The 11,565-nt window shown below is 34.9% G+C and overlaps 1 protein-coding gene across 1 annotated transcript; it reads right to left on the reverse strand.

The window, feature by feature from the left end:
- Positions 1–3,877: 3,877 nt before the first annotated feature.
- Positions 3,878–9,801, reverse strand: LOC121240948 (disease resistance protein RPV1-like). The gene is made up of 3 exons (XM_041138464.1): positions 9,718–9,801; positions 5,071–5,198; positions 3,878–4,709 (listed from the first exon to the last, which is right to left on the reverse strand). Exons 1-3 carry the CDS (start codon positions 9,799–9,801, stop codon positions 3,878–3,880), a joined length of 1,044 nt encoding a protein of 347 aa, XP_040994398.1.
- Between the last annotated feature and the right edge of the window lie 1,764 nt (positions 9,802–11,565).

Genomic DNA, 11,565 nt, shown 5'->3' on the forward strand with positions numbered 1-11,565 from the left:
AGATATTACTGCGAGAAAGCTCTAACAAAACTATTTTGTGTTTTGTGCTTTTTTGGTTTGGGTCAGGCACAATTATATGGCTTACTTCTTGGTCTTCATGTTACTAAACACCCAGACAGTTCATTCGTATTACATTTATGCCTTTTAAAACAGAAAAAATGGTCTTTTCTAGGGATCCAACTCACTGTAGACCTTGAAGACCAATTCTTAGCTGTTCTAGATCCATTTAATTTTCTTTTTTAAATGCATAAATAACTGATGATGGAGCTCATGCACTTGCTGAATGCATGTGCTGTGGCAGTTTTGAGTGTTTGGTAAAAACCACTTCAATCTGTTGTACTCTTGCCATTGAACTAAGTTCTTGGCACTTGAATTATGTGAATTAATTCTGTATTCTTGAATTGTCACCATTTCAGAATTATTTTTGGCACCCTAACCTCTCTCATAAAAGTAACCAAATGAACTTCATGCAGGCATTCCTTTGATGGGATAGAAATTGTCAAAGTGATAACAATTGTTTGATTGTGCAGCAATAAACTCTTAGTGGCGAAGGCTGGAGGGGATTTCTGAAAGGAGTCATATGAGGAGTAGGCCTTAGGCCTGGTCGATATTGGATTATAGCCCTTTTTATTCTTGAATCAACTCTATTATTGTTGTCGTTCTTGTGTGCTTCTTCTTTGCAATTTGCAAAGATTTACTGTTCTTGAATTATTTTTAGTAATTTTATGATGATTGTATGAGGTCGGTGATAGACTATCAAAACAGTTGGATAAATGATAAAAGTAGTAGTTCCCTAGTAGTATTCATGAACGTTAAAAGAAAGAAAACAAAGAAGTGGTAGTACTCGATAAACTATCAAAACAGTTCAGTAGAAGCAGCACGTCCCTTTAAAAAAAAAAAAAAAAAAAAACGAAGGGGCAATTTTTAATCCGACCCAAATGGACGAGGTCGGGTCAGGCCGGTTTCGCATTGGTGGTCGACGGGTTGGGTTAGATCGAACCCAAAATAGCCTTGGGTGGGCTGGGTTGCAGGCCTAAATTTTTAGATTTTTTAGTGGACTTGGGCGTTAAAATTCATTATTTGCGCAACAAAAGCACTACTCTACTTGAGTTTTTGTTTTCTGAAAATACCAAAGAATTAACTGTATAAAAATAAAGAAGAGCAACTCAAAGTTAAGTTATAAAAATGAAAAAATTTATTCATCATCTTAACTTCTATTATCCTTCTATGTGGCATTAAATGATAGGTTTACAAGTGAAATACAATAAATAATTTTTAATCACTTAATGTCACATCATAGGATGATAGAAGGATAATGATAGTTAGGATAATGGGTAGTATTATTCAATAAAAATAAAGGAGACACTATGTACAGACCCCAGTACTCCCTGAACAAAATGGTGATCATCTTGATCTATTCCCAAAGAAAAAACAATACCAACCCGATACTTAAAGGACTCCTAGCTGCTGAATCTAATCTTCATTTCTGATCTTCATGCAACACTGGATCCATGCATGTCAAGTATTCTCCCATGTTTAGGCAGCTAGCTAGCTAGATACTCAACCCCAGTTCCTCAACTTTAAAGGACTACTCCTGCTGAATCTAATCTTGATCATTTCTCGTCACGCCGCACTTCCACATCAAGCAATCTCCCACGTTTTGGCAGCTGAAGGTTCCTGGCCTCATCATTTCCATGCATATAACATTTAATCAGATTTTTCATATTAAAAACAGATAGAAGCATAAATGACTAAAATACTGTATGTTTTATAGAGATCCGAGTCTGAGATGAAGGACAGATTGAGGTAGCATAACGTACCAGAAACATGACAAACAATAAAAGCTGCTTGGGTGGTCGATCGCCTTCATGATTTCTTTAATCAATCAGAGACTTTATGATCACTTTGTCGTCATCAATAATCTTGAGTTTTCCGGTACGTACAAAGAAAAATATAATCGACGATGGAAATCTAAATTTGAAGATCCCACACCAAGATCAGAAGTAATGCTATTATAGAACTGTGAATTAGCATCATCATCATCCTGAGATACTAAATGCACCCCGCATTCTTTAACTTTTAATTCCACTTTAATTGGAGGAATACCAGACCTGTAACTGACCATTTTCGCTGTAATTGAAATCTTAAGGAAACTCTGTTTATCCAAATTTTTTGATTTCCAGCATTTCAAAAATCGAGGAGCCGGTATATACACCCAGAATCTAATTGGCAGCTTACCGAAACAGACGTCCAAGGAAGGAAACAAGGCAGAATAAGAATATGCAGAAGAACCTTCATCCGTCTCGAAACACAATGTAAACCACACGGTTGAAGAATTATAAAATGATTTCTTGATTAATGAAGAAATTGAATCACCTTCAGGGAAATGGAATTGATAAGAATCACAAACAATGAAGACAGCACACCCCATCCCTTTCATATTAGTATTACCATCCAAATCTATCTTTACAGAGGAGCCATTATTTGTATTGTGTACCCACTCGGGATTCCACATCCCAACGACCACCCATATATCTCCTGTAAAACAATCCCCAAAAAGAGATGTTAATTCCTGCACAAATTGAGCTATTTTCATTTCGGTGGATGTCGACTTGTTTTATTTATTTCAAGAGCAGCCTACGTAAATTTGTGTGTTCTTTTCTAAACGAGAGAAAGAGAGTGACTCACCTCATCGGCATTTGCTAATAATGAATTCCGAACACATCCACCTGCCATGTCTAAAATATTTTGTCCTCGGCTATCAATATCAATGCCCATTGCTTTTACCTCACATACTCTTTCCATCTTATATCCAACAAGTGATCCGATATGATAGGTTGGAGCTGAGCTTTGTTTCGGCAGAGAAGAGTCATTAACCAAGATGGGCAAATCTCTTGATTTACGTGGCATCCTCTTTCTTCCATCAAGTTGGAAGTAACGGATGCTTTTGGGGATTAGATTGACAGATGGTATTTGGGTTATAGCAGTTCCACTTGCCGTAAAACGCGTCAGGCATTCCAACCTACTCAGGTTTGGAAATTTCTCTAGTCTTGACCAACCATCCAACCAGAGTCTTTCGAGAGATGACAAACTACAGATAAAACTGGGAGAAATTGAAATGTTTTTACAATCTTGTAAATGTAAATAGCGAAGCCCAGAAAAACTCTTAAACGATGATATTGGTAAGTTTGTTTTGGTGGGCTCGCTAACATATAACCCCTTCAGTGATCCCTTCCATAGTTGTTTGATGCGGCTGTAAGGCATCCTTAGTACAGTAAGATTTTTAAGTTGAAAACTGCTTGGCAAGGAATTCAAATGATATCCAGACCAGACTAAGAATCACAACTTATTGGTTGGCAATGATTTTAAAGGATCTCAACACCATTCAAATGAGCAATGAATATTACTAATTCCAGGATCAATTTTAAGAAATCTTAATTTTTTCATGTTTGATAACGCTTGAGAATTGAATCTATCTTTCGTTCCAGGACAAAAGTCCAGGACCATGCCTTCAATTGCATCAGTTCCCTAGTAACCAAGAACAACGGATTAGCAAGAATTATGATGAAACTGTACCTTTTTATATTCATGTCTACACTAATCAACTTCTAGTATCATTCTTCACTACGCGAAAGACTTCCTCTTGACGAAACAGTCTACTACGTCGTCCAGGTTCTTCAGGGCATTCGCGGCGAACTATTTCCTGACCCATTGTTTTAAGCAAATCATGCATGAACAACATTCCATCTGAGATGGTGAGGAGGGACTTGTCTATGAGTACGTCAATGTTGATGCCGGGATAGTAACCAAAACTTTCTAATGTTTGCAAGAACATGTTATCTAGACTCATATGTCGTTCGAACAAACATGCCATGTCCTAAAACAACTCTTTTTGCAAATCCTCCAGCCCCTCAAAACTTATTTGAAGTATATTCAAAATTTCTTTATTAGGAATTGCTTCTAGTTGATCCCTGGCACTTCTCCAGGCAACTATCATTCTCCCAAATAAGAAGGAACCCAAAACTTTAAGTGCTAAAGGGAGGCCATGAGCATAATTCACAAAATCCATAGATAGATCCTCGTAATTCTCTATAGGATGGGTTTTTTTGAAGGCCGACAAACTAAAGAGTTGCAATGCTTCATCAGTTTGAAGCTGCTCAACCTTATAGATATCATTCACTCCATGTGGTTTCAACAGATGACTATCTCTGCATGTTATAATCACTCTACTCCCTGGACCAAACCAATCATGACTCCCCGCTAATGCCATTAGTTGTTTATCACTGTCCACATTATCAAGGACAATAAAAACCTTTTTATTACGCAGCATGCTCCTTATCACCTTGATTCCCTGGTGATGATCCCATATATGTATTTCTTCTTGCATGACCATAGAAAGAAGTTGTTTCTGTAAAGAAGCTAGACCATGAGCTCTAGATTCTTCTCTAATACAAGAAATAAAGCTGCTTCCTTCAAACTGACAAGAAACTCGATCATAAATTATTTCGGCCAGCGTTGTCTTTCCAACGCCACCCATCCCATGAATTCCAAAGAAGCAAACATCATTCGATTCCATAGCCAATAAGTTCATCATATCCTCTACACGAGAGTTTATTGCAACAAGTTTATCGTAATCATGATGTGAGAATCTAGAATTCAACTTAGTAGATATACTTCCACTAATTTCTTGTATAATTGTTGATTCGTACCTGTAAATTGATAGAACAATTAATATAGACCAGACCTGAATTGACACAAACAGAAAAAAGAAAAGCCTTCACTTATAATTATAATATTTAACATTGTTTAGTAGAAAAAGCAAAACGCTTTAATTTATGCTTCAGTATTTTCCATCTAGCAACACTTGATCAGCTGTCAGACTAAACAATGTAAACGTTTTAAAAATTATAAATATCATAGATAGATACATAGATAGATAGATGTTAATAACAAACCTAATAGCAACAATAACAACAGTAATGTCAACAAGATTATTATTTTCTCAAAGTTTCTAAGTTATCTTTGCTTGTTGGCTGTCAATAGAAGAAGAAAGTACTACATGTTAATTACCTGTCATGTATGTGCCATCCAGCGATATTGCCGACTTCTCTGAAAGCATTTCTCCACATTCGCATCTTCTCGATGCCAATATTGGGATCTTTTTCATGTTTGGCTAAAGCTTCTGCAAAAGACCCAGTCTGATTTCTTACGTCAGAAGAATCCACGTGTTAGAAAATAGGAATAATTGTGAGCTTCGTCTCTTTCTCCCATTCAATGATCTCGGCAAGTTCCATGAGGCACCATTTGGAAGAAGCATAATTTGTTGAAAAGATGACGATTGAGTATTGGGATTCTTGAATTGCTTTCAAAAGCTCTTGAGAAATGCATTCTCCTCGTTTGAGTGTGTCGTCCCTAAAGACAAGAATGCTTTTTCGTTTTAAATCAACATATAGATGATCCATAAAAAATCAACATATAGATAATCCGTAAAACTCTTACGAGTGTCTTTGCCATAGAAGTTAAAGAAAATATCATGTTTCCATCGAGGTGTTGAGGAAGATGATGAGGAAGTGGCTATGATTTTTTCATCTTCTTCTAAAGAAGATGAATGGTCTCCTTTTATTTTCTTAGAATCTTCGGAAGTAGAAGAAGAGGCTCTTTGAGTGGCCATGAATACTATCCGAGAGATTTATAAGCTTAATTGTTGAAAGGAATATTGCTAATTTGCGGGCTTAGACAATGAGAAGAACACTGAAGAGATATATAGGAGCTAGCCATCGTGTTCTGGTCGACCATAGGAAAGTTCCAAGTAGATCATGCAACATCGACATCTATCGGCTTTGCGGTCAACTTAAAAGTCTTTCTAGCTATTATCGTAGTCATCGTTAGTTATGCAACATATTAAAACACGTAGTAATTCCTTTGAATGATCGCATCTAAAAAAAAAAAAATTGACATGATTTAGTAAAAAAAAATTAATTATTTGTGACTAATTATTTCTTACGAAAGTGATTATTTTTTGTCAAGTGAATATGTTTTCATTGCAAATATTAGTAATTATCGTCGTAAATAATCTATCACAAATATATATATATATATATATTTTTTTTTGTAGCGCGGTAAGTGCTTCATGTTGATTCTAGCCATTCCTGAGTGATTATGGAATGGATTGACTAAACGTGTCACTATGATCCATCCATGCCAAAGATGTACATTCAATATTCGTGTTGAAGGTTTTGACCAATTAATATAGCATTCAAAGCTGTCAATATACCTTATTATGAATCATTCACAAGTCGTTCTCACCATTACCAATCAAAGCAAAACTATGTTATGACTTGTAATCAAACATTCTATCAAATTTAATTAATTAATTATTTATTACAAAAAAAAGATATTTGTGACTATTTTTTTTGCGACAAAAATACTATTTGTTAAGAAAATAAACTCATTTCAATTGAAAAAGATAGTCATTTCGTTAAAAATAATTAATCATAAATACACAATTTTTTTGTAATAAATTTTAAGCAAACGCGCGCGGATCGGAAAAAAGATATTTGTAATTAACAATCAATGACAAATCCTTGCCCGATTGACTCCCATGTCCAATCCACTGACTCTATTGGCCAGTGACACCATTAATTAATTAATTAAGTATTGCTACTACTGTATCTTAATTTAATAGGAGATGATTGGAAAATGAGATAAAATAATAAATTTGTGAACAGTAATAATCGAAAAATTTGTGAATAGTAATGAAAATGTTTGACTTATGATGTTTTATGAGATTTTGAGAAATGAGAGAGAAAAAATTGAATAAAAATATTATATAGTTAAAATATTGTTATAATATTATTTTTTAATATTATTTTATTTTGAGATGATTTGAAAAAATTAAATTATTTTTTATATTTTGTTTAGAAGTTTGAAAAAATTATAATAATTAAATTTAAAAATTCAAAATTTGAAATTGAAAAATATTTATATTTAAATAATATTTAAAAATGAAATAAGATAAAATAAAATAAGATAATTAGGATGAGATGAGATGAAACTATTCATCAAACAAGACCTTAGTCCTGCAAGAGAAATAAACTAATATCTATGGTATATGCTTTATGAACATTGCCTTTTGGAAAAGAGCTATAATATATATAATTCTACAAGTTGTCTTGGAAGTCTTTGCTTGTTGCAGGTAATTTCCAGGTTGTTTCCAACCGCTAATCCCGATTCACGTCAGATTAAATATAAAAAAGTAGTTAAGAATGATTACATATTTTATTAGGAAGATGGTTCTGCGTCGTAGCTCCGCTAGCTTCTTCCAGTTCCCACTTTACTAACTTTTTTACTAAAACACAAATTATCATTATAACAGTATATCATTTGCAGGCCCTTAATTATATTAATTTGGGGTTAGATGCTTGAAGATGGTCTTGCCCTTGCATTTTGTGAGAAAAAGTCGGACACTTTGTGAGAAAGGATAATCTACTTATCCCATAAAGAAAAGCCCGTACCGATGGTGCCTACTGATTGGTTTTTATTTTTTATTTTTACTTAAAGAAATCTTTTTTAAAGTTGTCATTTAAAAAAAACAATGTTTAAGGGTGTAAAAAATATATAAAAATAAATAAATAAATGGCCATTGCGGTGGAGAGGCTTGTGGGTTGTAGCAGAGTCGTGAGAAAAAAGTGAGGGCACATATCTCCGAAGTCCCATCACGGCCTATATATCCCCAAGAATATTGGTTGTGGATTGGATTCACCCCAAGAATATTGGTTGTGGATTGGATTCACCCCAAGAATATTGGTTGTGGATTGGATTCACTGATTCGTTGTACTAAAGAGTGTTTTACAATATCACTATCTTCTATGCCAAAAATGTAAATTAGTTAGGTAAAGCTATTCACGAATCAATATAATAAGTCAAGCTCCCCCCATCACAGGTTTGAAATTTGATGTTTGTTGACTTGCTTCGTTACATTTTCTACTAGAAGAAGAAATTCATTTGGGGCATTTAAAGGATCCCTTATCTTTCAGCCGAAAGACAAGCATGCTGCCTAGACTAGTGGAAAATAAGTTCTAGTATGGTGGAAAAATATGCCCTCTAGTCTATTTGCTATGCGTGTGGAAATACTTTATTTTCTATCCGTTCCGATCCTATACAACCATGAAAATGAACATCATTTATTAATGACTCGAGAATGAGAGAGAGTTCGCTCTACACTTATTCGATAGGCGCTCGAGTGAATATATATCAAATAGAGAGTTTATTTGAAACTCACTTCATCTATTTGCCTGAATAAAATTGAAAACATATTAAGAAATACAGATTTGATTGTCTTGCCTATTATGTACTAGTCAGAGATGTAATAAATGGGCATCTATAATGGACACTCATTCTTCTTCTCTTGGCTAGGGGTTATGAAGTGGTTAACTTCATATGAGTTTTGATTGCTGGTACTTAATAATCAGTCAAGAGTTACACTTAGAGAGTTATTTACATAGTTTATTCCTTCTTTAGACGATACACTTGCACCAAAAATATAATGTCTCTCAATATGTCGGTTCTTTCTAATCCACAGAATAGATATACACACAAAAGCACACCTACCCCTGTATTATTATTCGTACTTTTTATCTTGTGATCCCATTTCTTATATACGTTGTATATATTCGGATTGTTCTTGACCCTTTCGCTCACTATTCACTCACTAAACACGTCCTAATGGCTTCATTCCCGAGATCAAGAACGTCCAGTTTCAGCCCCTCAGACCAGCCTCTACTGACAGCTACAATATGAATTTGTGCATTTCTGGTTTATGTAATTTATGTAATACCCGGTCTAGCACCCATCCTACTTTCTAACATTTTCTTGAGTTTTTCTGTATAAAAAGTCTTTTTAAAATTTCAGATAAATTTTTAGAATGTACTGCAGGCTTATTTTTTTTATCTAGGCAGTTTATGTTTTTGTTTTTCGTTGGATTTGATTACGAGGTTAAAAACTTTTTTTTGGGTTGAGAAAATTTTTGGACAAGTTGATTTATTTATTTATTTTAAAAGTTGACTCAAGGCCCAAAACTCAATAAAAAAGCCCACTCGTTATTTCTTATACCCTACTAGACGTGGGCCTTAATAACTGATTGGGCCAAAAGCCATGCCCATGAGATCTTGTATCGGACCCACAACAAACTCGTGTCCCACTAGGGTTATTCGTAAACACTGTATATTTATAAGTTTTCACTCCGCAAGCTACCAGCTTTCGTCGCAACCATGCACCACCGCGAGCCAACACCTCGCAGTCGCAGCAACAAACTGTTGCGTTGGGAACGTTCACCATTCGGGTAACTTCAACAACCACGAGCAGCACACACGCACGGCCAACAACGAATCAACACCTCCACATAGTTGCCGCCAGGTTCATCCACTCCATGAAAACCTTTGTCCAAACCCCACCATCGTGCCCAGCCACATGAAGCCGCCGCCCAACGTCTCCTGTAGCCTCCATTGCAAGCCACGAAACTCCCATGTTTTAGACAACCGAAATAGAGCAGTCATGGCACAACCAACCCATGCCCTTAAGCCACAGCCCACGCCGGTTGCCTCAGCCCCTAAGGATGACATTTCCGCCGCTCCCAGCCACTTCGTCGTTGCTTCATCGTTACCCACACAGTGAGTCCCTCTCATGTTGCTCTTTTTATTTTTCCTCTCACGCACTCACCCTCTGTTCTCTCGCATCTCTCTCGCTCTCACGGCCCCGCTTAGGCAGCTTCACCGCCGCACGCCTGCTCTCCAGTCGCGCCATCACTGTATTCCAGCCCAGCCGTCAAGCGACCCCTAACTTCTCCTGGTGTAAGTCTCTGCTGCCGCTGCACTTGTATTATTCATATGCTTTTGTTTATGTTCATTGCTAGTTTTTCTCATAAGGTGTATTTATATATATATATATATATATATGTAAATTTTTTAACTTAATAGTTGAGTACTATTACCAGTTTACCCTTAGTGTATTTTCCAGAGTTCTATTTTCGGATGAGTGGTCTTTTTGGGTTTATGTTTAAATGAGTTTTGTTTTAAGTCTCATTAAATATTTTATTTTTTAGATAATATTTTGATAATATTGTTAATTAAAATAAGTAAACCTAGTTTTTAATAGACGAGTTTTTCATGACTTATTTTATGGGAATTTTTTTTAGTAGCCAAAGTATTCTATTAATTTATAATACATTGTTGGTATTTTAGATATTTCAAATATTTGTATTTATTGAGTTCCGTAATTATCATAATACTTATTCGATAAATTTTCTATTAGGCACGAATTCGATTAAGTGGATATTGATGGTTTTGGAAAATGATGGCATTTTGAGGTTATGAGAATTTTAGGTTTTGAGGAATTAAAATAGGTTTTTTTAAAAGATTAGGCTTAAATATTGAAATATGTGATTGATTAGAAATTTATAGGAATTACATGATTATCTTATAAGTGACAATTGATAATTGTTTGGCATTGTTGAGGAAATTTTCGGAAAGCTAAGAATCCCGCTTAGTCCAGGTAAGCGGGATTCTTTGCTAGACTTTGTATAAAAATAAATAAAATGGACTGAGGTTGCTTTTTGGAAAAAATATGCATGTTTTGTTATGAAAAATAAATTTGAAAATGACCTCAGTTAATTGTTCTGCATGACCCATGAAATTATGTATAAGAATAAAGTACTTTCTGTCATGACTGATGTAGACATAAACAACATTTTAGCATTTTGTTTCTGAACTATGCAAAAGAGAGCGAATATGAAAAATTGAGCATAAATTATATTTTGTGATTTGATTTTGTTCTGTTATGAAAAAATTCGGTACTCTCATGTGATATGATGTGATTTTTGAAACCTCTGGCATGACATTTTGTTTTGGTTCCGTTCTTACCTTACCACAGGTGTAAAACTGTGGCCTCTGTTTGGGTCGGTACCAACTTTTCTGTTTCTAGTGCACCCACTTTGAAAATAAAGTGATTTTTTGCGTGGTCTTTCCTATGTGCACACTCAGAGCTCTGAGAATGATAAGGGGAAGATTTACATTCTGTTTCTGCTCGGTTGGCCGCCAAGGTTTGCACAACCCTATCACAGGGGTTAAACATGAAATTCTGTTCTGATATGATGTTTCAGTTATGCTGTGCCAACGAAATTTTAAATAAGAATATTTTTTAACTTTCGCTATGATATTTTTGATAACATGTTCTGACTCTGCATTCTGAAAATAAAAAGTGTTTTGTTCTGTATTCTGAAATCTATAAATGCTCATGTTTGCATATTAGTATATGTTCTCTACTTACTGAGTTGTTGATAACTTACTCCATTTATCTTCACAATATTTTCAAATGATTTTGGATTTTTCAGCTGAAGATCAAGACTATGAAGCATTGAGTGGGATGACTTAAGAATAGTGGATTAAGAATAGAAAGTTTTCGATGAGTATTGATGATTTTTTGTTAATTATATTGTTGAAATGTGAGTTTAAGTGACTTGTAGAGAAGTTGATATTTTCTTGTGGTTACTGTATTGAGGATTTGACATAT

Source organism: Juglans microcarpa x Juglans regia, chromosome 7S (assembly GCF_004785595.1).
Source record: "Juglans microcarpa x Juglans regia isolate MS1-56 chromosome 7S, Jm3101_v1.0, whole genome shotgun sequence".
Lineage (NCBI taxonomy): Eukaryota > Viridiplantae > Streptophyta > Magnoliopsida > Fagales > Juglandaceae > Juglans > Juglans microcarpa x Juglans regia.

Coding starts and splice junctions, on each gene's coding strand:
- LOC121240948 (XM_041138464.1), bottom strand. CDS start 9,801: ATGGCGCGACTGGAGAGCAGGCGTGCGGCGGTGAAGCTGCCTAAGCGG. Junction 5,199..9,717: donor GAGATGCGAGAGAACAGAGG/GTGAGTGCGTGA, acceptor GTAAGAAATCAG/ACTGGGTCTTTTGCAGAAGC. Junction 4,710..5,070: donor GGATGGCACATACATGACAG/GTAATTAACATG, acceptor ATCAATTTACAG/GTACGAATCAACAATTATAC.